This window comes from Natrix helvetica, assembly GCF_964273705.1.
Source record: "Natrix helvetica genome assembly, chromosome: 7".
NCBI lineage: Eukaryota > Metazoa > Chordata > Lepidosauria > Squamata > Natricidae > Natrix > Natrix helvetica.
In genome coordinates this window covers 27943693-27971103 of record NC_138558.1, presented here as the reverse complement: position 1 = coordinate 27971103, position 27411 = coordinate 27943693, and the positions used below count along the sequence as shown (strand labels likewise).

At 38.1% G+C, this 27411-nt stretch overlaps 1 protein-coding gene across 2 annotated transcripts in view; it reads left to right on the top strand.

Moving 5' to 3' along the window:
- FHIP1A (FHF complex subunit HOOK interacting protein 1A) overlaps positions 1–27411 on the top strand; it is an 81280-nt gene that overhangs the window by 25114 nt on the left and 28755 nt on the right. For both annotated transcript variants that reach the window (XM_081960021.1, XM_081960020.1), the window contains 4 exons: positions 9095–9295; positions 10473–11099; positions 19598–19756; positions 24183–24269. In XM_081960021.1, the coding sequence (XP_081816147.1) occupies positions 9191–9295; positions 10473–11099; positions 19598–19756; positions 24183–24269 (978 nt within the window). In that variant the 5' untranslated portion in view covers positions 9095–9190. The remainder of the gene's footprint in view (positions 1–9094; positions 9296–10472; positions 11100–19597; positions 19757–24182; positions 24270–27411) is intronic.

The following is a 27411-nucleotide window of genomic DNA, read 5'->3' as shown; positions in this document are numbered from 1 at the left end:
CTGTTGTAGCATTCCCATGGTCATGCGCTTTACATTTGGATGCTTGACAATTGACCCACATTTATGATGGTTACAGTGCCCTAGAGCAGGGGTCTCTAAACCTGTCCACTTTAAGACTTGTGGACTGGCTGAGGAATTCTGGGTGTTGAAGTCCACAAGTCTTAAAGTGGCCAAGTTTGGAGATCCCTGCGCTAGAGTCTGTGATCCCTTTTTGCGGCCTTCTGATAAGCAAAATCAATGGGGAAAACAAATTCACTTAACAGCCCTGTTACTAAGTTAAGAACTGCAGTGATTCCCTTAACAAATGTAGTGAGAAAAGTCGTAAAATGGGGCAAAAGTCACTTAACAAAATTTCTCACTTAACATAAACTGGGCCTCAATTGTGTCGTGAGTTGAGGACTACCTGTATAGGTATCCTCACTTAATGAACCAAATTGGGGCTATAATTTCCATCACTAAGCAAATGAGTGATTAGGCGAAGTATCACATGACCACGCTGCTTAGCAACAGTAGTTAGACTTAACTCAAACTTCAGGTGGTTGGCAATTGACTCATATTTATGATGGCTGTAGTTTCCCCGGTCATATAATTATCTTTTGTGACCTTCTGACAGCCAAGTCAATGGGGAAACCAGAGTCACTTAAGAACTGTGCCACTAACGTAACAATTGCAGTGATTCACTTAACAAGTGTGGCAAGAAAAGTCATAAAATGAGGCAAAAATCACTTAACAATTGTCTTGCTTAGCAACAGAAACTTTGAGATAGGCATGATCTCAATGCAATATGAAAAGGAAATTGCTCAGTACTGTAGAGGCATTACAGAAATGATAGTAAAAGAGTGTTGCAGGTGCCATACATATCAAACACAAGGACTGTTAGATCATAATTATATTTTTTATGACTCTGTCAAACAAGGAAAAAGGTAAACTTCTATATAAATTCATATATAAATATCAGAAATAGGAAAGGGAAGCTTACACTTTGGTAGCCCATAGTTGTTACAATAATGCAGTTATATTTAGCATATAAATATATTTATAAATGTATAAAGCAGGATTCAAGTTGCTATATAACAGTGATGGCAAACCTTTTCAGCACTGAGTGCCTAAAAGGGAGCATGTATGTGTTTGTTGGGGCCGCAACCCGGAAGAGGAGCTGCTCAGGGGGCATGTGTGCACTGGGAAATGAACTTCCGGTTTCCAGCATGCACATCTGCAGCGTAGCCCGTTCCTCTTCTGGGTTTCTGGCATGCATGCAAGTGTGATGATCAGCTGGCCGGCATGCATGCGCACGCTGGAAACCAGAAGCCCAACTGTTCCGGTTTCTGGCACTGTGGCACGTGCAAAGGATAGCTGATTGACGTGTGTGCATGCGCACCAGAAACCCGGAAGAGGAACAAGTGATGCCGTGTGTGCCAGGCGACATACCATGTTTCCCAGAAAATACGCCAGAGTCTTATTTTCTTTAGCCCACGAAATATGGCCTTGGGCTTATTATCAGGGAGGGCTTATTGTTTTGGGGTTCCTAGGTGGCTGCTCCCTTGCGAGTGGACTGCCGAAGAGCCAGGCACAGCCTCAGGTGTGAAGCAGCCATGAGGTAACCATGCTCACGAGCAGCCATCCAGCAAATTCCCTCTCCAGCCGGGCAAAGCTCCATTCACTGACCTAGGGGGTATCACTAAGGCGCAAAGCCACATGGCGCTCTGCCCACCCCCCAGCTCCTGCGGCTTGGCACATTCGGGATACCCCCTAGGTCAGTGCATGGAGTTCTGCCCGGCTGGAGAGGGGGGTTGCGTGAGCCCCTGTTCCGCCCCCAGCGAGCATGCCTTCCAGCCTCACCAAACCCTTGCGCAGCTCTCCCAGGGCACCGCTGCTGCCTGCCGCCACCGCCACACTCCAAGCATAACTTCCAAACTCCAAAACTCTGCTGCCAAGTCTTCCAGCATCGGCTGCTCTAGGAGTGCTCTCTATGGTGGGCCGGCTGCCAAACAGAGAGTCTTCCGGACAGAGAGTCTTCCAGCACCCGGCCTTCCAGCAGCCGGAAATCAGTTAGAGTGCCACTGAGATCACTATACAGTACCTAAATATTCAGATGCAGTAATTGCAAATGATTTTATGTTGTATACACAAAGCAATTAACCCGTGCTAAGAAATATTTACTGTTTATTTTTTATAAACATGCCAATCTATTTTCACCTCTCTCAGTGTGTTATTTGTTACTACATCCTTCCTTACAATAAGGCCAAGGCTGTATGAGTTTTTTCACAATTCTAAGTGAGGAACTCTTTTTTTTTTTTGCCTTGCTACTCTACAATCCCTGCATATTTTTATTTTAGTATTTTCTTCATTCATTGAGCAGTTCTTCAGGGACACTGGGGAAAAAAGGGATTCCCTGCCTGTATCATGTTGATTCAAGCTGAAAGGGTCTGATTCTTGGGGATTTTATTTGTCAGATAATCCTCAAGTCTCATTTCTCAGGATTAACAGAGCCTGATACATGCACAATACACACAGGCTATTACACTGTTCAAAATCTGTGCCCCATTGGTGTGTCTTATAAAATAATTGGGGGCAGGGAGGAAGTTCTGTTTTCTGTTGCAGAAAAGATAGAAAGGAAAATCACTCTTCCTCCCTAGATAACCATAGCAATTAGGGCTATGGTGATCTGGATTCAAAGGGCAAAATGTAATTTAGTATGCATGTGGGTGTGGATACTGAAACATATGAAACCAAATGCATATTTCCTTGGGTCATGTGCCAACTGATTTATGGATTTCCCACAAGTCTTACTTGCATACTCAGAAATGGTTCAAATCACATTTCCCCCCTTTCAATTGGGATCTTTGCAAATCTTAACAGGAATATCCTAAAAGATAATAAAATTAAGAGCATTCACTTTTTTTTAAAAAAAATCACATTTTAAAATCAATTGACCATGAAACCAATGGAAACCATTTAAAAATACCACATTCACAAGCTATTTATGAGCAGCTGTGCTGCAGTGGTTAGAGTGCAGTACTGCAGGCTATTTCTGCTGACTGCCGGCTGCCTGCAATTTGGCAGTTTGACTCTCACCAGGCTCAAGGTTGACTCAGTCTTCCATCCTTCCAAGGTGGGTAAAACGAGGACCCAAATTGTTGGGGGCAATATGCTATAGAACCGCTTAGAGAGGGCTATAAAACACTGTAAAGTGGTATATAAGTCTAAGTGCTATTGCTATTTTAATAATTGTTTATATGCTTGGAGAATATCTGGAAGTTCAGGTTTCTAGACTTACAATTTCTGTATAATTAATACAGAATTAGTTGTAAAAAGATTTTATTATGTGTGTTCCAGAATCCAGAATGTCTGCAACGCTTCTCTAAAAGGTTAATCTGTATGTTGGCAGAATGGGAGTACATATTTTCTTGGATGTCTGTTCTTCATAATGTTAGATCAGCATATACTATCTTTGTTAACATACCTGTCAAACAGCACAGTAATTAAGATGGTCTAATATCAAGATAATTCACAAAGACTATACTGTACAGTAAGGGAAGTATAACTTTTAAGATTTGAATAGCAAGGCATTCTTCCTCGCCCTTTCCATTAATTTGACCAAAGACGCTTGGTGGTTGCAAGAGTGGCAACATTTCACAGCATTAGAAAGACTCATTTCTTGGGTGAATAATTGCAGAGGTAAAGCTTGGTAGCTGTCAGGTTTCCAGGCCACAACTAGGTCACTTCTGTTAAATCTGTCTTGTCCCCACAACAGAATGTGGAGGGAGAACTGAGAAGCTATGGATGTAGAGGAATGTTGGATGAATGTGGATGAGTTCTGATAAATCAGGAGAAACATAACTCAATCTAGTAAGATTTAAAATGGTAGCTTGAGATATATTGTTTCCAGACTTCTTCAAAGGTAGAGGTAAGGAGGAATAGAAACAACAAACAAAATTAGGGCCTCCTCTACACTAGCAAGAGGTACACAGCTACATCTTTTTTTTAGATAAGAAGATCATACAGTGGTGGATTAGCACTGATGAGTCAGTATTAATTTCTCATAAATTATTATTCCAAGACAGGGAGGAGAGACACTTACTGATCCTATGTAGCTTATATTGGGCATACTGCTGAAATGAAGCAGAAGCATTGGGAAGCTGGGTTACAGCTGTTTCATCTGTCATTGCCAGAGATCAGTGATCTGGAAATCTGACTTTCCAGAAGCCAAACATAAAGAGAGAATATCAACAAAGTATTCAGAACAGGAGAAGCCGTACAGACATGTTTATTGATTGTTTACAGTTGTATCTGGATTTTTCTAGAAAGGGTTTCCCAACCTTTTCAGCTTTATGAACCAGTCCTGGAACGGGGGGGGGGGGGGGGAGAGGGGATGGTTCCACACAAGCAGTGGGCAAGCATGTACAAATCCATTTGTGCAAGTGGCAGGCATGCACGCCCACCACTTGCGCAAATGGAGCATGTACACCCACACATGTTGCCCACTACTTACACGGCCCAGTTATGAAGGGCTCAAGGCCCAATAGTGGGATTTGGGCACCCCTGTTCTGTTAACGATCACATGTTGAGGCTTGTTACTCAAACGCTGGAAGATGGAACTCCAAATTAGAGCTCAACCTCATGGTCATTCCTTTCAGAGAGAAGTAGCTATTTGAGGAGTTGACTCATTCCTTGTAGAAAACAAAAATAAAAATAAATAAGAGTTTGTGCATAAGAAAACCACATTTATCATTTGATTCCATACACCTTTTTTTTTGGATGAAAAAAAGAGAATCAGCCACTGGAGTTACCAAGCCTGTCAACACAGATAGCACTAACCAACAAGGTGGAAGAAACAAGCACCAAGGAGAATGCCCCTCAGATGCCAGTATCTGCCAGGTGGCAAAACGTTTGGTGCAAGTGGAAACACACATACCAATGTGTTTTGGAAACAGAAGGATATGTTTCTATAACAAGAAAACCACCTGATTAATTCCTATAATCTCCCCATATCCCAAAACAAGAAGAAGCCACTCAGGCTGAAGGAAGCAAGAAGTTTTTAAAGGTCAGAAAGCTTTTCATATTTGAATGTCTGAATAAATAACAAATAATTAATAAATAAACAACCTGTTTCCGTTCAGCGCTTCCATTTTAGATGGCCCTCCATATCAAAGAGATAGCAGCAGGGATGTTCATAACTAAGGCTGAAGGTGAATCCAGAACAGTGTCTTCAGAAAGAGGCTATACAATTAATTATAATGGAGAAACTACAGGTAGTCCCCAATTTACAATTGTTGTTTAATGACGATTTGAAAATAGAGCGGTCTCAGAAAGGGTGTGTTACGGCACCTCAAGCTGTTGTAGAACACTGTGCTGTCCCTGATTGAAATCTGGTCCTTGGCAATCTGTTCAGACTTATGACCAGTTGCAAGAGTCCCTGTAATCATGTGGTCACCATTTGCAATCTTCTCTGCCATATTTCCCAGAAAGCCAATTGGGAAACTAGCAGGGAAGGTAGCAAGTTGCTGCTGCTTGCCGAGAGGGCTTTCCCTTGTCTCTGGGAGTTGACTGAAAGAGCTCAGATCCTGATGGTTTGAATTGATTTTGCACCCTACTGAAGGCATTTCCTTCTGTGTGTGGAGGAGAGATTGCATCTTCTGCGGGACGCAGAGATGGAGCTCAGACCCTGACAATTTGAGCTCCATTCTTACACCTCGTGAAAGGAGTTGCCTTCCACATGTGGTTCCCGCTGAAGAAGTTCTATGAATGGAGGAGAGATGACATCCTTCAGCACGCAGCAGCTCTTTCAGCCAGTCTGTAGAGACAAGAGTGAGCCAAAATCCAGTCAGCAAGGAGCGAGGCAGTACAATAAGATAAAGCAGCATGGGGTGCCTTAGGCATGTGCCTTTCTCACTCCTGCTTGGATTTAGCAGGGAGGATTTTTGGTTCCTGCGGAGAGCCTCCCAAAGACTCCCCCACGCTCCCGTCCAAAGCACACTGCGCTTGTTACTGGGACTCCCATCAACTTAACAACCTACACAATTGCCTAACAACCACAGCCAGGAGTTCTGGGATTATAATCATTGAGCAAAATGGTCTCGTAAGTAGTCACATGGCATCTTATTTAATGACTATATTTCATTCAACAATGACCCCAGACTCAATTGTGTCATAAGTCACACGTTTTCGTGGGGAAAATAGGTGTATTAGATGTGTTCTCTGCATTTTGTTTGCTTGTTTATCACACTTTTATTATTTTTGCAAATAATTCAAAGCAGAGAACACATCTAATGCTCCTGTTTTTCCCACCACCACCACAACAACCCTGTTAATTAGCTGTGGTGGAATGGAGTCTGCAGTTGCAGGAAGGGAGGGGCAGATAGAGAGAAAAGGCAGACCCCCCCCCCAATCAGAAAGTACAGTTAACCGTTATGCAGGTAAGTGTTATAGTCTGGTTAATAGGCAGCCTGATTTCTGTTAATAGGCAAACAGTAAAGAACTGCTCAGAAGGAACTCCACATGTCATTCTTGGTTCTTTGGTTCTTTGGGCCTGACGTTAGTAAAGAACACAGAAGAAGCAGTGAACATCACAACTGACTAAAATGAAAAGCTTGAAAGAATGATTCATTCTGAATATCCCTAGATCTCATTCAGGCAACCATTTGTCTGAAATCGTATAGGATTTCCTGCTTGAGAAGGGGGCTGGACTAGATGCCCTCCAAGTTCCCTTCCAACCCAGTTGTTCTGATATTCAGCAAGATGGGTAGGTCCTTTAGTCACCCTGGGACAGTGGACAGTTCTCAGAAGTATATCTTCCAGTTTCTGAACAAAGAAGCAATTGACAATCTTCTGTAGTTGGAAAGACTGCTGTGTGCTTTGGACAATGCTAGCATTATATAAAGTATCATACACAAAGTGATGATTTTAAGGGGACAGTTTGTTTCAGTTGTCCAGTTCTGCCTCAAAAGAGTCTAGTTCTCCAACCAAGTGGAGAAAACTGAGATGCTCATATAATGTCTCACAAAATGCCTTGACCAGCTAAGTCTTGCAACCTGGAAATTGAATGGAAACATCTCTTGAACTCCTTGCCTCCAGCAGAGTTTTTAACAGTCAGGTATATCATTCAGTAAACATAAGCTACACTTAGTTAGAGTTGGTGCAGGTGACTGAAACAAAGCATTTCCTCCAAGTCACAGGAAGAAATGTTAATCCTTAAGTGTTAAGCCTTTTAATTAGAAGGTATGGAGTTAAGCCTTCCCTATAGGGTCTGTCCTTTGATTATCATTTTTTTACAGAGATATTTTCCAGCCAGTGTTTGTACTTCTTAAAGAAAATTTTTTTCTCTTTCCTTTCCTTCTTTATCGTTTCCTTTGTCCATCTCCATCCAGTTATTTTTCCTTTCTTTCTCAATTTACCCACTGTACTTCTTCTTACCTGCAACCTGTTTTGCTCCTCCATTTTTGTTCTTCTCCTGAGCATGAGGGAATAGTTTATGCAGATGGAGAGTGTTAAGTGATTTCCAGAGCAAGTCCGCACAGTTTTCTTGAAAATGTTTTCAGAAGTGGGTTATCATTATTTTCTTCCCAAGGCTGAAAGAAGGCAAGGAGTACAAAGTTACTCAACTGGCTGTGCCTAAGGCAGGACCAGAGCTTCCTGTTTCTAGCCTGGTATCTAATTCAAATGATATTTATTTTTATTTTGTCTTTGACTTTTTTGGGCGGATGGGGAGAATTAAGACTTTTACACCGCCACAAATGTATATACAAAAAACACTTGCATGTACTATACATTCCTAAACATGCACAAGTTTATGGTGGGATGAAGAAAACTAAGATTAATTTCACCTGCCGTCAAAATCCTAGTTAACAACATACGGAAACTTGGCACTGGAGAGGAATAATGTTTAGAATTTTTTTCAAGCAACTCTTACGCCTTTTTTGGGGGGGAGGGGGTTTGCCATAAATTCAGGATTATTTTCCTTTCAGGCAGATATGGTAATTGAGAGATAAGAGTTTTTGTTAATAATTGAAATATGAATTTCTAACAATATATAGCTGTATGCATTGTTTCATGTTATTTAAATAATAATGCATGTCTGGGGGATGAAATTGGGAAATGAATATACATTAAGATATCAAGTTCTTGATTATTTTTTTGAGCGAGGCCAGTACTTTCACAGTACAGTATACTTTTATTTGAATATTATATGAAGACAATTTATTATGTATAAATAGTATTCAAGCATATAGATTTATAATAAACTAAATTGAATTTCAAATAACACTTTGTTGGGGAAGTTTTCTGTTCCCTCCTCTCTTGCCACCCTGTCCTAGTAGCAGTAGCTAAACAACCCTTCAAACTGTAATGAATAGCTTATACAAATGGGAAAAGAAGGAAGGTTGGGAACTTAGCTTGTATAAATAATTTGATTATGCAAACTTTGTCTCTAGTACATTAAGTCTGTAACATGTTGCATTTATATGAACATACATGGATACTTTGATTAAGTACAAGAACTTCTGTTTTTATAATAACATTTTCTTATCAGTACAGTGATGCTTTCAGCCAGCGTAAGTTAACATGGTGTAATTTCACACATTTTGCCACTACTGAAAAGAAAATTTTAAGTATTTCTAAAGCAGTAGCTGTTTTTGCCAAAAATATTTTTCACATTTGAATATAATTGCTCTCATTGTCTAAATAAACAGTATTGTCTTACAGTGAAAAGAAGAGTTACCAAATTATTTTTTGTTCCATTGTATATTCTTCCAGTTAATAGATTCTGTGGAATTTTATTAAAAGCTCTTACCTCTTTGAATCAGAAGAATCAAAAGGGCTGCACCCAAACTAAACAGTATTCTTCTTTTGAGAATGATTGATAACTTTTCCTGTAACATCTTCCCAATTGTACTGCACAGCAAAGGGATCACAGAGTTATATAGCATTCATAGTGACAAACATTGCACAATATATGAGAAATACAGACTTGTTTATGGAAGCAGAGCATGTTTATAGGTTATTCCAGGCATTTTTGAGAGCCATTCGTGTTTTTTTGCTTTTATTATCTGTGTTACAGTCCACATGCTTTATCCGGATTATTCTGAATTCCTTGCAGATCAGAGATGTCTATCCACGTGTTATGCAGCGATATGCTACTCATGTTGAAAAGGAAATTTAATATGGCCTAGTAGAATTGACCATTGAAGAGCTTATGATGTCCACAGGTACAAGTGGGAAAAAATCCCATCAGGCTGTGAGCCTAGAAGGAGTTGACCCAGAAACATGCATGATAGTATTTAAAACCCACTGGGCACAGGTAATGGAGCTCTGAGAACTTTTCTTCTTTTATTTCTCTTTATTATTGATTGAATTGTTAGGAACCCATTGGAACCATCCGATATTTGCTTGAATTGTCAGAGTCCAAGCCATATCGTATGATACTGACACCAAGCATATCTTCATTGACTTTTGAAGAACTGTATAATTTACTGTTTTTTAAAAAGGAAAAAAAATATGGTATATTAGGAATATAACAACCAATTGAATAAACTCATGTTCTAATTAAGGTTCCTAGGTTCTGTTGTAAGTGCAGTAAAGTCCTTTTAAAATAATTGCATTTTGAATCTTCATGGACAGTTCACTTCTTTGCCAGGTTATATTTCTTAAATCCACCAAAACACTTCCTATGCTGTAAGGCTGCATTACTATATTTAGAGCATTCAATATATTATTTCTGAATCCTGTATTGTTCATTTTTAATTAGTGGTGTCTAATGCCCACATATATCTGCCAATAGAGCGCCTTTCAGTGTGGGCATTAGTATCAATCTAGTATTTTTATACTGTATCTTTTATTTAGTGGTGGGATTCAATTTTTTTACTACCTGTTCTGTGGGCATGGCCTGGTGGGCGTGGCAGGGGAAGGATACTGTAAAATCTCTATTCCCACCCCACTCCAGGTGAAGGTTACTGCAAAATCCCCTTTTCGTCCTGATCAGATGGGACTGGGGAGGCAGAGAATAGGTGTGGACGGGGCCACTCAGAGATGGTATTTATTGGTTCTCCAAACTACTCAAAATTTCCACTACCAGTTCTCCAGAACTGGTCAGAACCTGCTGAATACCACCTCTGCTTCTATTTCAGTGATTGAACTTTTACTCTTTAAATGTACTTGCCCATAAATGAAGCTAGGAACATTCTTAGTTGCTCAACATGGTCATATTTTGGTGAGTAAACTGAGTCATCGTGTGTTGCTCTTCTTAAGTAGCACAATTGGTTAGATTAGCCATTTGGGGCGAGATATATTTACGTAATGCATAGGCTGTTTCTACTCATTAATCCATAGCTTGCCTGTTATGGATCCATTTGGAATGTTCTGAACTATTATGATATGTGTTCATAAATGCAATTTTTCATAATTAAAGGTTGCAATACTGAGTCCATATTTTAATGCCTATTGTATGATCGAATATGCATTATTTAATTTTTTCATAGGTTGTGAAAATTTTAGAGAAGCATGACCCTTTAAAAAATATTCAAGCAAAATATGGGACAATTTCTCCAGATGAGGCCAGCACTGTTCAGAACTATGTAGAGCACATGCTCTTCCTTTTAATTGAAGAACAGGCAAAAGATGCAGCCATGGGACCTATCCTGGAGTTTGTGGTGACAGAAAATATCATGGAAAAGCTCTTTCTTTGGAGCCTCAGGAGGGAATTCACGGATGAGATGAAAATTGAGCAACTGAAAATGTATGAAATGCTTGTCACACAATCTCATCAGCAGCTGCTGCATCACAAACCCATCCTAAAACCATTAATGATGTTGCTGAGTTCTTGCTCAGGAACTACCACACCAGCCGTTGAAGTAGAGCTAGTGGTTCTTCTCAACCAGCTATGCTCAATCCTAGCCAAAGATCCGTCCATCTTGGAACTTTTTTTCCATACCAGCGAGGACCAAGGAGCTACAAACTTTCTAATATTTTCTCTCTTGATTCCTTTTATCCATCGAGAAGGGACTGTTGGCCAACAGGCCCGTGATGCACTACTTTTTATCATGTCTCTTTCTTCAGAAAGCTGTGTGGTTGCTCATCACATAGTAGAGAATACTTATTTCTGCCCGGTAAGTTTTTTTTCTAGATACTCATTCTAACTTCCTAATATGGATTCCTTTGTAAATGAATATTCAAGTTGAGTTTTTGCACAAAGGAGAATTAAATTTACCTGATGAGTTGTAATTTTGTTATGGCTATGTAGAAATTCTAAATGGTATAATTGGGGAAAATGAAATTTCTTCAGAAAGCCCACCACGTTGAATTGAGAAGTGAATTTGTTGCCTTAACGTAAACATTCAATATTGAACATTCTAAGAATAATGCAAATCAAAAGCTAAACTTGTATATTAAATTGTGGTGTAATCTGGATCCTCATTTTACCGACCTTGAAAGAATGGAAGGCTGAGTCAACCTTGAGCTAGTCAGGATTGAATTCCAGAATGTGGTTAGCTTGATAAGGCTGCATTTTAACCACTGCACCAAGTGGTTGATAATGCCAGAAGAAAACACTAAATTGAAATATATCCAGATGCCTCTGGCAAGATCTTGCTAATAATCTATGTCTTCCTGGGAAGCTTACTTCGATGGAGGAGATACAATTCTGTGATGGCTTGTCACAACACTTTGATATATGCTCTTTCACTTATACATGCTCAGAGTATTTACATTAAATTTATTTCAAATCGGGATGAAGTGACTGGTGTTCTTAGCGTGATATAATGTTTTTCCTGGAGAACAAAGTCGATCTTATGGAACAAAGATGATAAATATTAGGAAATAATTATGTTGTCTTTTTAGTATATTGGTGGCTATCACACACTTGCACTCATTTTAGTAGAACTTGGAGAGCAGAAAAGATACTTGGAGCAGTCCTCCCCCCCCCCAGGAACATATTTCAGACAATATAAATAGGTCCAAATTCAGGATATTATATGTTATACTTACATCAACTTGTCTTTTTTAATCTTCCCATCACAAGTTTGTTTTGAACAATGAAATAGAGTAAGCTGAGAATAATTTTATTGATAAAAGATGTCATAATTTTAAACATTAGTACAAGTGAAACTCAAAAAATTGGAATATCGTGCAAAAGTTCATTTATTTCAGTAATGAAATTTAAAAGGTGAAACTAATATATGAGATAGACTCATTACATGCAAAGCAAGATAGTTCAAGCTGTGATTTGTCATAATTGTTATGATTATGGTTTACAGCTCATGAAAACCCCAAGTCCACAATCTCAGAAAATTAGAATGTTGTGAAAAGGTGCAATATTCTAGGCTCAAAGTGTCCCACTCTAATCAGCTAATTAAGCCATAACACCTGCAAAGGGTTCCTGAGCCTTTAAATGGTCTCTCAGTCTGGTTCAGTAGGAATCACAATCATGGGAAAGACTGCTGACCTGACAGTTGTGCAGAAAACCATCATTGACACCCTCCATAAAGAGGGAAAGCCTCAAAAGGTAATTGCAAAAGAAGTTGGATGTTCCCAAGGTGCTGTATTAAAGCACATTAATAGAAAGTTATGTGGAAGGGAAAAGTGTGGAAGAAAAAGGTGCACAAGCAGCAGAGATGACCGCAGCCTGGAGAGGATTGTCAGGAAAAGGCCATTCAAAAGTGTTGGGGACTTTCACAAGGAGTGGACTGAGGCTGGAGTCAGTGCATCAAAAGCCACCACACACAGACGGATCCTGGACATGGGCTTCAAATGTCGTCTTGTCAAGCCGCTCCTGAACAACAAACAACGTCAGAAGCGTCTTACCTGGACTAAAGAAAAATAGATCTAGTCTGTTGCTCAGAGGTCCTTTTTTCTGATGAGAGCAACTTTTGCATCTCATTTGGAAATCAAGGACCCAGAGTACTGAGGAAGAATGGAGAGGCACACACTGCAAGATGCTTGAAGTCCAGTGTGAAGTTTCCACTGTGTTGATTTGGGGAGCCAGGTCATCTGCTGGTGTTGGTCCACTGTGCTTCATTAAGTCCAGGGTCAACGCAGCCGTCTACCAGGAGATTTTGGAGCACTTCATGTTTCCTTCCACAGACGAGCTTTATGGGGATGCTGACTTCATTTTCCAGCAGGACGTGGCACCTGCCCACACTGCCAAAAACACCAAAACCTGGTTCAATGACCATGGGATTACTGTGCTTGATTGGCTAGCAACTTGCCTGACCTGAACCCAATAGAGAATCTATGGGGCATTGCCAAGAGAAAGATGAGACCGAACAATGCAGAATAACTGAAGGCCGCTATTGAAGCATCCTGGTCTTGAGGCAGTAATTGCATTGAGGCAGTAATTGCTGCAAAAGGGGCCCAAACCAAGTACTGAGTACATATGCATGCTTATACTTTTCAGAGGTCCGATATTGTTCTATGTACAATCCTTGTTTTATTGATTACATGTAATGTTCTAATTTTCTGAGATTGTGGATTTGGGGTTTTCATGAACTATACGCCATAATCATCACAATTATGACAAATCACGGCGTGAACTATCTTGCTTTGCATGTAATGAGTATCTCATATGTTTCACCTTTTAAGTTGCATTACTGAAATAAATGAACTTTTGCACGATATACTAATTTTTTGAGTTTTACCTGTGTAAAGTTGACTTTGCATGTAATCATGTAGTTAGATAGGACCATTTATACATTGAATCTAACCCCAAATTAAGGGCAACAATTGAAGATCAAGCATTGCCAACAGATGGCTGCCTAGTCTCTGCTTGAACTAATGGGAGTTGATGATGTCTCCAGGAAATTTTTCCACTTTCAAATTGCTCTTAGTGGTAGTTTTTTTTTCCTTACAAAACCAAATCTGCCTTCCTATAACTTAAATTAATTATTTTTATTTCTTGCCTTCTGAGATGATGGAGAACAGGTTGATTATATTCCATATTGCCTTCTTTTAGATATTTGAAAAATATCTATCATATATCTCCCTCAGTCGTCTTAAACAATCCCAGTTCCTTCAGGCATAGGACTCAATTTGTAGTACCCCTTACATCCTTATTTCCTTTCTCTGATCCATGTTCTAAAATGTCATAGAATGCAGAATAAAATGGAACCATTATCCCTCCAATCCCCAATGCCCTTCTCCATAAAGATATTTTCAGCCTAGAGAAATCTTGTTGTTCATTTAAATGAATACATATAAAAAGTACTTATTTTTAAAAAGGTATTTTCAAGATAAATACATTTATTATATCTATGCTGTTGCGTACATGCCTACATTTGCCAATTAATTTTTAGGAAGACCTTTTTACTTAGAAGATTAAAACTAAACGTGTTTAGTTTGTTAACCTTCAAACAGTAGGGGCCATTATCGTCAAAATACATTACTAATTAGAATAATTGTCTCAGGATGTTGGAGTGAGACAAGCAATAAAGGTAGCAAACCCAAGGCTATAATAAAAAGAACACAGACCATTCCTGAGGGCTGTTTAATTGTTAAATATCTCTAATATGCGGCCTTTTTAAGAATGATCTTTCCAGTTTGGAAAGCTTTGGTCTTCCCTTGAGAAAACTCAGAATGATGCCTCAGATTTTGGGTTTCTTATCATTTCTCAATGGATGCAATTGAATAATCTAATTCTAATTAAAGTAATTCCATTTAAATGTTACACTGTATGTAATATTTCCTTATTATTAAAAAAAATACAGAATGGAGCAAATTGTTCCCGACTGTATCCTTCAGCTTAAAATTATGCTGTTATATTTAACATGTGTGGTGGAATTTATTTAGGATGCTATTTTAGAAGTTGAAGACTTTCTCCTCAAAACAGGCATGCATTTTTAAAAATTTGCATGGAAGATGTTTGCAGACCAATAAAATAGTTTAATTTTTAAGTGGTAGTTTATGTAAATCCATTTACAGTGATTTATACAATGTGGTTTATAGTTTAGCATATTGTATGAACCAGGGACGTGCGGTCAGGGGAGGCAGGGGAGGCAGAGCCTCACCTCTCTTCATGAAATAATAGAACAAATATTATAATATTATATACATCCGTCTGGCCGCGCCCGGGAGCTGCGGAGGCAGAAATGTTGTCGGCGCTCCGGGATGACGAAGCCACGAAAGCGACTGGGGAACAACGAGAACCTTCCTGCCTCTGCTGGACTTCGCGCGCTCCTCACGACTGCAATATACGTCCAGAAGCGGCTTTTGTGGCTAATGGGGTTTGGGCTTCCAGCCCAACATCCCCTGCCACTTCTGGACGTCTATTGCAGTCGCGAGGAGCGTGCAAAGTCCAGCAGAGGCAGGAAGGTTCTCGTCGTTCCCCAGTCGCTTTCGAGGACTGCGGAGCGCGAGCTGGTGGAGCACGCTCAGGAAGGCGGGGAATGGGATCACATGTGCTGGAGGCTGAGGCAGCCTCAGCCTCCAGCACACGTCGTCCCATTCCCCGCCTTCCTGATGACGTCACCAGCCTCACCAGTCATAAACCTCACCGCACGTCACTGGTATGAACCTAGGCAATTGTGATTCATTTAATAAACTGGTTAATCAAACCAGACACAGCACAGTATTTGAATTCTGTCGATAAAGTTTCTATGGGATTTACTTCTATTTGGCAAACATGTCATGCCCTGGCTATAATGTTCTCTGACTTCATAAATATGTTCTGCCTCTGGAAACAGTTAGCAATTATGAAGATCCATGCTCACATATATAAGAAGCAATGCTAGATATTATAATTAGGGTTTAGAGAATTGACCTTGGAAATGTCACCCCAGAAGGAAGTTTAAAATAGTAAATTGTCCTCCCACAAGCACAGTTTATAGCTGTGATTTGCATGCAAAATACTTCCCAAATCTATTTTGCTGCTGGCAAAGTTAAACAGTACTGGTTTCAATAGATGAATTGGGAATTGCCTTCAGTGACTTGGAAGCGAAGCACGACCTGTCTCAAAGGCAGTAAATTCAAGATTTTAATTAAACTATATCATTTTAATATACAATATCTAAGCATAGTAGCACTTTAAAAGTAGTCAATAGCATTATTTTAGTATATTTTGGCAGATTTTCTGAACATACAGCAGTATCGCAGCTTCTTACCCTGTTTAAAATTGTTGTGGCCCATGGCAGCATATTAGTAGATAATCTTTTTCCACCGTGAGTTCTTTATCAGTGATGATGATTGTTAGATACTTGTTCTAACTATAGTGGTTTCCACCAAGGTCTCTGTTCCAGTGGGAACAGAGATTTAATCCTATTGGTCGAAGGGTCTGACTGTTCCCTATAAAAGGGCTGCTGTCAGACTCAACCTTCGCTGGATTGTTCTCACTTGCTGTACTTAATAAAGAGCTGTTGTTACCGTTAAGCCTGTGTGTGCCTATCCATTACCCAATCTAACAACGATCTCACATGAAATCTTTCTAACATTCAGCAAAATTCAATTTGCATTGAGCTGAATTTTCCCAGTTGTCATTTTCATCCATTGTGGCTATGTAGAATTAGAAGAATTGTGTTCACTGAACCTTAAGAGCAAACTTTGCCCCCACTTCCCATATCCTAAAATACGACAAGGAATCTTCTTCTGACCCAGTTCTGTTGTTACCCATGTCCATTGAGCTTGGAGACCAAATATATAGTCAAATCATATTAATTCTCAGATGGATGAGCTACCTTGAACTAGTGGCAGCTAGAAAAATGAAAATGGATAGAGTTGAAGGACTGGAGGTACATTTCTTTTTAATGTTCCCTATGTCAATCAGGGGTGGGAAAGAAAAATAATGAAGTGGGAAAAACCATTCCTTTTGTACAATCTTCTGTTGTTCAGTTTTATTTAGTGAAATAAAGATGATTGGAAGGACAGCTTTCAGGAATAATTGCCTGCTGGAAAGAGGTAGCTGCTAAATTAACATATTCACAAAATAAATGGGTGGGAAGCTAATGTCTTTATTTATGTGACTAGAATACATCAAACCTAGAGATATATTGTCAAATTAACATTTCTGAAACATTAACTTGACAGGCTAGAACTTATTTTCCTTCCTCCTCAGTTTGGTTAATTGTAACTTAGGTACTGGAATATGTTTGTAAGCACTTTCCCAAGCAAATGCACAAAAATTTAGAATTGGCAAGATATTTTGTTTTTAAATGAATTAATATTTCATTTTGATGTCTGTGGAAAAACAAACCTGCTCTTTTAACCACTCCAAATGAATTTTAGCTAGTTTTTACAAAACTGAAATTTTATGAGTTATGGTTTTTATTTTTCCAATCAAATCAAATCAAACCTTTATTGCCAATATACAACATGTGTACAATGAAATTGAATTAGCCTCCCTTGTTGCAACCCCCCTGAAAACACAGAATACATTTCAATAGCTCAATAAATAAAAGAAAAAAGAAATCCCTAAACCCAAATAAGTAGTAACTAGCACACATTTGTGTGTGTGTGTGTGTGTGTGTGTGTGTGTGTGTGTACCATATTTTTCGGAGCATAAGACGCACCAGAATATAAGACGCACCAAGGTTTTGAAGAGGCAAATTAAAAAAAAGTTTTTGCACTTTGCGAACCTCCCAAAAATGTTTTTTCAAAAAAAAAAAAAAAAGGCATGAATAGCCCTTAGGAGGCTTGTGGAGTGTTCCAGGCGTGTAGGGGAAATGAGCAAAAAACGGCCCATTTTTTGGAAAAACGGGCTCGTTTTTTGTGAAAAAGGGGCGTTAGAAAGTTTATAGAGTGCTCCTGGGGGCTGGGGGGGGGGCAAAATTGAACAAAAAACACATCATTTCTGCCCTCCCCAGCCCCCAGGAGCTCTCTGAAAGCCTCCTACAAGTTATGCATGGTCATTTTGGTGAAGGGGGTGGAGTTTCAGGAGGCCACAAATGCTGTATTCAGTGTATAACACGTACCCAGATTTTCAGCCTCTTTTTTGAGGGAAAAGGTGCGTCTTATACTCTGAAAAATATGGTATATGTATATGTGTATAATATTATATTACACTGGTATAAACATGTCACACGTTACCCTGGCCCTGCAAGTCTTATCATATTAAACCTGATTGTGGTGTTATTTTGCATTCAGAATTTTGACAGCCCAAGGATAAAAGCTATTTTTGTTTTGTTTCCAAAATTGTATGCCTATGGATGGGTAGATAACTAACAGATAGCAATTGTTCTCTCTTACTTATATGCATATGTGTGTCTGTGTATTTAAAAAAAACCAGTAATTATTTTCACCGCTCCTGTCAAGATTATTTTAATTTAAATATGCATTTGTAAGTCTTAGAACTGTACATGTAGTCCTTGATGCACGACTGGTAATGAAGCCTCCCAATTGCAGTCATATGTCAGCACAGTTGTAAAATTGGTCATGATGTGAGCGACCTGATTTTATGGCAGTTTTTGTAGTGGTCATTAAGCAAAAGACCATGGTTGTTAGGTGAATCTTTGTTGTTAAGCAAATGCTGTGGTGATTCAGACCTATTGTTTGCTATGAGACATTTTTGCTAAACAGTCTTACACATGGAAGTAAACCCAGTTTTCAGCAAAAAGGTTATAAATCATGGTCACATGATTGCAGGATGCTGTAAAAGTTTATAAATGATAGATAGTTTCCAAGGGCCCCAAATGTGAACCCAGGAGGTCTCCGGCCAGTGGAACTTAGGTAGAAGTAGGTTGTATGTACCTTTAGGGTGTGTGTCCTATGGTAACTTTGAATGATCACTAAGTCATGGGTTATAAGTCAAGGACTGCCTATGTCTAGTACTCTTTCATGAAGCTTTGCTTGCATTGATGCCGTTTAAATCATTTCAGTTATTTAGTTCTAAATCTATAAATATCTATTTAAAGTGAATTTAATCCACGCCATGTCTTCCCTAGATTTTTTTTTAGCTACTATGAAGATGGTATCTTTGTAATATAGGCAGATTGTTGGATGAGTGAATCCCATTTTAAAGGACCTGTAGCCTATTATCTAGAAATAAAGAGATACGTAAAAATGTAAATTGTGGGAGAAAATTGTCAAAAAAATTTTTAAAAAAGATTTCCACATTCTATGCTTTCCATATCTGATCTCTTTCCTGGGTAATATGTTTCTTTACAAAGCTAAACAATGAGAAATATGAATCAGATCAACAGACTTCTGTAAGTATGTATAATTCAGGGAGCCATAGTTGCATCATAGAGATTTGTGTTTCTGTTTGCCATTTAAGTGTTTAATCCAGTTATCAAAACTATAGAAATGTTGTAACATAAAGGATATGGCCACCAAGCCCTATTGCTTGACATAGAGCCTTACCACTTTTCTGTTTTTAATAAAAAAAACTGCAAGCTGTTGATTATTTATTTTGCAAATATTTCAACTGGGAAAGTTCTCTTTGTATTAATTTGTTTGGAAATACTTTTTATGTGATAACATTAAGTACATACAAATCTGCCATTAACCTAAATTCAGATACTATTCAACAGCATAATAGCAATTATTGGGAGGAAATATTTTAGATTACTGGAATTAACTTCCACAAACTGAAAACATGTTTTTATCCTTATAAGAAAATGCCAATGCTTTTTTAAAACAAAAAAAATCTGTATTTCTTCTCTTTTCTTTCTCTTTCATCTTGCAGGTGCTAGCAACAGGCTTAAGTGGTCTATATTCATCTTTGCCTACAAAGCTGGAAGATAATGGAGAAGAATGGCACTGCCTTCTAAAAGACGACTGTTTACTTTCTCCAGCTCTTGTACAATTTATGAATTCTTTTGAATTCTGCAATGCAGTAATTCAGGTACTGGGCCAGAGAAAAGATTTACAAATGGAAGTAGTATTTTAAAATAGTAGTATACAATTTTGTGGATATTTAGAAAAAAAATTGTTTATTTTATATGTGTGATATACTGTTTTTTAAATGAATATCAGCATAAGTTATATTTTGCTAACATATAAATGAAATACAGGTTTATTTAGAGGAGTCCTGGTGGAGCAGTGGTTAGAATGCAGTATTGTGATATATAAGTCGGAGTGCTATTGTTATTGTATGATGGTTACAAAATTTAACAATTGACTTGTATTTGTAAAGCAACTTTTGTTGCAAACCAATTAATTTAGTTTTGGAGGGGGGAATCTGTGCTTATTTGTGGTACAGGTAGTGATTTAGAACCCTAATTGGGACTGGAACTTTCATTGCTAAATGATGTGGTCATTGAGGGAATCAGAATAGAGCTGGAAGGGACCTTGGAGGTGTTCTAATCCAGCGGCCTGCTCAAGCAAAGAGATCTTATATCATTTCAGACAAGTGACTGTCCAGCGATGAAGCAACCGCAACATCTGAAGGCAAGCTGTTCCACTGATTAATTGTCCTTGCTGTTAGGAACTTTCTCCTTAATTCCAGGTTGCTTCTCTCCCTGATTAGTTTCCATCCATTGTTTCTTGTCCTGCCCTCTGATGCTTTGGAAAATAAATTGACCCCTTCCTCTTGCAGCCATTTTTTACAACCTTTTTTTTGCCATGGTCATTAAGCAAATCCCACAGCCATTAAGTGAATCCAGATTCCCTCATTGACTTTGCTTGGTGGAAGCCACTTGGCATAAATGGTGCTCATGTGATTCCAGGACAGTGCAACTGCTGTAAATACATGCCAGTTGCCAAGAGTCCAAATTTTGATCATGTAACCGAGGGGATGCTGCAAAGGTCGTAAGTGTGATTTCTTTTTACAGCATCATTATAACTTCGAAAGGTCATTAAACGAATGATCATAAATAAAGTATTACCTGTAATTACATTTTGCTTTATGGTAGTAGAACATACTGTGTATATGTAGATGTAGTTTGATTTTTTCAGTATTTAAAATTTGTCTCTTTTCATATTTGTTGCTTTAGCTAGTACTTAGGGATTTTTGTCCATTCTGCTTCTTGTTCTTCATCTGTTAATGATAAGATTATACATTATACCACTTTGATGCTGTATTCTGGATTTTATTGCATCTACGCAAACTCTAGCCCACGGGGCCGCCCTGGAAACAGCAAAGCACCTGCCCGCGATGCTTCTGCCAGAGAAAATGGGCTCCTGAGCTCTGTTTTCAGCTGCCATGGCCTCCTGCAACCCTCTGCCAGTGAAAACTGCCCTCCTGAGCTCCATTTTCACTGGCAGAGGGTTGTGACAGCTGAAAATGGAGCTTGGGAGCCTGTTTTTGTTGGCAGAGCACCCGCGGCCACCACAGGTACCCCCCAACAGGAGTGATGCCATGCCCCCCAGCCCCGCTCCCCAAAGTAAAACACAACCTCGATGTGGCCATCAATGAAATCGAATTTGACACCTCTAATCTACACCTTTGATTTGATTTGTGCAGGCTTTATTAGTCACAGAAATACAGTGTGGCAGTGTTTCCAGAATACAAGACTTTGTATGAGAAGTTTTTGCCAAAGGAATATCTGTCTGTTATGTTTTTAAAAGGTTGTGTATTTATTCTGCATACATGCACATTCTAAATATAGAATAATTTCTGAATGTGGAACCCATTCTTATGAGCCAAAGGCTATGTTTTCCTTTGAGTGGAGCACTCTTAAAAAAAAGCAGATACGTCCATTCATTTTTATTTTAATTATAAAACAGGCTATTGTTACTTTGAAGTCATGTATTAAATGCTGTTTGCTATTTTTAACTTAAATATATAACCTGGTACTTTATAAGGTCCTGCAAGATCATATCCAAGATTTTATGTCAACATGTTGATGCTTCAGGCTTACCTAGTCCAAAACACTGTATGAAATGGCCAAAATAGAATAAATAAAATAATACTCTCCAGGTCATGGTTGCTGATAATTGGTATTTGAAGGCATATATCAATAGACAAAACAAATAAGATGCCATTTCTAGTAGTGATTAATAATTTTATGTTTCATGAAATATGAAGTATCAGAGGCCTTCATAACTTGTCATCAAATTATGGCTTTGGGTGGCATAAGTGCAAAAAAGTACTATATGGCTAAGAATTAATTTGATCAACTTTAATCTTAACGTTTAAATTAAATTCATTTCTTATCTGGCCTCTGATAACTTTTTTTGGAGAACTTTCTTCCTTGGTTCAAAAAAAGTTTTACATTCCTGTTTTAAACTTCCAAGTTAGTGACTGACAGTTTATGTTGGTAAGAAAAATAGCTGATTTTTTGCTGTTAGGATTAATGGGATGTTCCGGATTCTCATATTATGGAAGTAAATGTTTTCTTATTTAAATTATCCACAGCACATGTAGTTTTATACATATCTGGATATAGGGGATCAACAGGCTAAGCCCAAGGATGGGAGTAAATAGGCCATCAATTTAGAGTTACCATGCTCCCACAAGAGAACTAAGTCCAGCCCCCCATGAATTCTGTTGAGTCTTACCTAGGGCCAATTTGCCTTGACCATTAATGGATCAGATTTTTACATATAGGTAGCATGAAATAAACATGTATTTTTGTATTTTTGAACTCTATCCCGACTCTGGATTCTTGCACCTGAAACTGTTTGGTCTTACCTACCTTTTCAATAGTTAAAATGTATTCACTTTACAAAAAACAATGTTGACATTCAAGATTGGTGATTTCTTTTTTTAACTTCTGTGATAAATTCAGAGATAAAGAAAAATACAACAAATACTTATTTCAAAGCTTATCCAATTCATTATCAGTAAAATATTACATTAAGTATTTGGAGGTCATGAATGTTATAGTGATTTTCGTAACATTAACCAGTTAAGATTTAGTAGGCAGTTTTATGTGCATGTTTCTTAGCCTTGAACTTACATCTTCATAGTGAGAGGCAGTAATAACAATAGCACTCAGACTTATCTACATCTTTACAGTGCTTTATAGCCCTCTCTAAGCGGTTTACAGAGTCAGCATATTGCCCCCAACTATTATATAATCAGAGTCAACCCTGAGCCTGGTGAGATTTGAACTGCCAAATTGCTGGCAGCTGGCAGTCAGCAGAAGTAGCCTGCAGTACTGCACTCTAACCATTGTGCCACTGTGCCACCGTGGCTCATTGTAATAGTTTTTAATAATGATGTATGCAAAACTGCTTGAATTGAAATCATTTTGATTAATTTTTTTAAAAAAAGTTTTATATATTTTTTATTTTGTCAATGCTGAAGACATAGCCTGTAATAGAGATAATGAAGATAGTCATTAAATAATTTGGAATAGACTGAAATAAGACATGTTGGGAAGGATACTTTAGTGATGTATAGGGAAACAAGAGATTTGAATTTAAAAACCTGCTAAACGCATTTATTTCCAATAAAAATAATTTTAAAATTGCTTGGGGTGTACAGATAGGCACAGAGGGGCACACAGCTATGGGGTTTGTTAGTGCCCTGAAATTCATCCCCCGTTTTTTTAATTTGAATAATGTTTGTTTCTAACTGCTTTTTATTAAAATGTTTACTGTATTTTTCGGAGTATAAGATGCACCAAGGTTTTGAAGAGGCAAATTTAAAGGTTTTAAAGAGGCAAACCTCCCCAAAACGGCCTGTTTTTCACAAAAATGGGCCTGTTTTTTTTCCAAAAAAAGGCATGAATAGCCTTTAGGGGGCTTGCAAAGTGCTCCAGGGGAATGCCCCCCCCCAAAAACAAGCAAAAACGGCCCGTTTTTTGCAAAAATGGGACCGTTTATTGTCAAAAAATTTGCATGCATAGCCTTTAAGAGGCTTATAGAGTACTCCTGGGGTCTGGGCAGTGGCAAAAGTGAGCAAAAAATGGGCCATTTTTCACTCATTTCTGCCTTGCACAGCCCCCAGGAGCTCTCTGAAAGCCTTCTACAGTCTCTGTAAGGCCATTTTTGTGAAGGGGGAAGGGTTTCGGGAGACAAAATGCTGTATTCAGTGTATAAGATGCACCCAGATTTTCAGCCCCTTTTTTGAGAGAAAAAGGTGTACCTTATACTCCAAAAAATACAGTATATACACACCGTATTTTTAATATATATTTGCACACTAATCGGAGTCACTCCCTGAGGGAGATAAGCAGTTTCTAAATGTGATATATACATACTGTAAAATTTCAGGAAAATGTTAAATTTGCAAGTGCAGATGTTGGACCTAGAGAAAATTTAAAATATGGATGTGGTTTGCTCATCAACTTCAGCTTCTTTAAATGTATGTTTAAATTGCACAGTGGGAAAGTAAATGCTTATTTATTATTTCAGGTATATCCTTCTCTTTCCATTTTTAGGTGGCACATTCTTTGATTCGTAACCAGCTTGTGAATTACATTTATAATGGATTTTTGGTTCCAGTTATGGCCCCAGCTCTCCATAAGGTTAGTGATAAGTAATATAAATCATAAAGCTAAATTAATATAAATTCAATATTTGGGCATTGAATTTGGTAGAGAACACAAAAGCAGAGAATCTGTTTGATGTAGTGGTTAAAGCATGAGGTTGGAAACCTGGAGACTATGAGTTTTAGTCCTGCCTTGTTCACAAAGCCTGCGATGTTGGGTCTATCATTTTCTCTCAGCCCTAGAACAGGGGTGTCAAACTCAATTTCATTGATGGCTGCATCAAGGTTGTGTTTGACCTTGGGGGGGGGGGGTCTGGGTGTGTGTGGCTAGGGGGAAACTGGTCAGCTTGAAGTCACTCATGTCGGAGATGCCTATGATGGCACTCTGCCAGCGAAAACGGGCTCCCGAACTCTGTTTTCAGCCACGACAACCTCCTGCAGCCCTCTACCAGCGAAAACAAGCTGGGAGGGTGGGGGAGAGACTGCGTATGGCTCCAAGCTCCTTTTTCGTTGGCAGAGGACTGCAGGAGACCATCGTGGCTGAAAACAAAGCTCCATTTTTGCTGGCAGGGGCACCAATGGGCCAGATCGAAGCACCCCGTGGATCCGGCCCACGGGCTTTGAGTTTGACACCCCTGTTATAGAAAGAAGACAATGGAAAACCACTTCTGAAAAACCTTGCTAAGAAAATTGCAGAGACTTGCCCAGGCAGTCTCCAAGAACTTGACGCAATTGAATGGAGGGGGGGGGGGGAAACAAAAGCAAAAAGTGACTTCTCTTCAGTAGAACAAAGTATTCTTTTAAAATTTGATGAATGAGATGTCAAGTAGATAATATTCCAAATCATAAGCTGCCATGTTTCTAATACACAGAGGCTTTTAATATATGTTTTGGCAACAATGCAGGTATACTGCATTATAGCAGTAATGTGTAATTTCATTATGCAAGAGGCTTGACTAATACAACTTGGATTAAAGGAGTAAAAAAAAAAGAACCTAATATGAAAAGTTTGTTCATACATAGGTTCATAATTCTACTTCTGATCCTGATATTTCCCTGATATGTTGAACTAAGGACAAATGTTTCTTTCACCTGAAGAGTTTAATAAAATAGGCATTCACTTTTAGCTGAATGTCTCCATTTATATGCAGAACTTTCATTAGCTGTTAATTATTGTGTACTCTTTTATTCGCTATAAGGGTAGTGAAACCTTTCTTTGTTCCTAATAAAGCCTTTTTTATTTTTGGAAAAAGGTATGTGGGTAAGTAATTCTCTCTGCCTTCTCTCTTTGAGCATTGCAAATCTTTTGTATACTTTTTTTAAAAAAAAACTTGAAATAAATGAAATAGTCCTTTAATAACCAGAATAATTAATTTGAAAATCTATGGATCTTCTTGACAAAGGAGTTCTTGACAAAATTCATTGTTAATTCTGTTCTCATCTTTTTTCTCAACATGTTTTGAATCTATTGCCTAAATAAACATGTTGTTCTCCAGATGGCAACCCATAAACATAACAAGCTAGACGGGAAATCTAAATTAGAACCTAGCAGTTACCTCAAATGTAGATTGCTATTTCAAAATGTATTCTTGTAGCATAAGCACTTTAGCTATTAAATGATGGAATGTTATAACAACTTATGAAAATATTTCAGGATAACTTGCTATTCAGAACATTAATAAAAATCTTAATTTTGCTTATCTTCTAATTCTCAAAATGTGTTATGGCACCTACTTTTTTGTGGTCATTTTTCAGATTATCATCTCCCATTGTGATTGTAATCCTATTGGACCCAAATACATTGCATGTTTGTGTGCCTCCTAACACTGACTCCTAAAAATACTTTGAAATGCATGCTGTCCAAACTTAATTTATAGCCACACTTGACCAAATAAGTTAAATTTAATTAGTGGAAAATCTTAGGTTTTTTCCTCCAATAACAAGAAAGGGATCAATATATATGAGTAGTATTTCAGAAATATTTGTAGAACATTTTTTATTTTATATATAATATATAAAGAAAGAATAGGTTCCAGTAGATAGAATACATTTTGTTGATCATTTCATTCTTGGAAAGTCAAATTATAAGTGAAATTACCAAGAAAGAAAAAAACATACCAGCATTTTCTACATATAAAACTTTCTAAATTCAGAATATTATAAAACTTTCAAGTTCCCTGTATGAAATATTTTCACATCTTTAAAATGTCTTCATATGGGGTAGAAGTATATAACAAACCAGAGATTAGTGATGTATGTATGTATGTATGTATGTATGTATGTATGTATGTATGTATGTATGTATCACACATTTATTAAGTGGCGAACTACTGATAGGTGGTAAATATATCTACTACTCCATCCTCCTCTTCTTTTCCCCTGAAGAGGGGAGAGAGGGATTGGGCTTGAGAGAGAACAAGTGGCCTAAGATCACCCAATCAGCTTTTGTGCCTAAGGCAGGACTAGAACCCACAATCTCCTGGTTTCTAACCAGATACTGTAACCACTAGACCAAACTGCCTCTTGTTATCAGTTTCCCCCCATAACAATGGTACCGATTTAGTGATATCGGTAGAGAGGATTTGTAGCAAGTGAACGGGGTTTTGTAGATGAAAAGAGTGTGCTCAGAGTAGCTACTACTAAGAGATTTTAATAAAAATGATATGATTGCAATCTTACATTCCCCCCCCCCCCCCAATAGATAATACAATTTTCAGGGCTGTTAACCTCTAATTTATTTAATTTAAATTAAATAAAATAAAAAATGGTCTCACTTTATTATTTCCACACTCAGAACAATTTTGAATGCACACTGGCTTTTATTATTTTATCTTTAAATACATTAGCTAGAGAAGGCGAGTTTCTGCCATCTAGTGGATTTGAAGAAGAGCCATGATACAGCCCTGAACCCTAGGATTAAGATTATATTTACTAAAGTAAGAATATAGATCTTCCATTTTTGCTCAGTCCCTCTCCCCCACATATTAATTAAAATCTACTCTGTCCTGGTCAAATTTCTGATTATTACTGCTCAGAAAGGATAGTGACAGTAGTAGGAAGTTTAAAGGATAGCTCCCAAATTAGAAATCCAAGATCTGAAGGAATAATTAAAGGATCTCTATCTAGTAAGACTACAAAAAAAAGTTGATATAGCAGTCTTCAAATATCTTATAACAAGG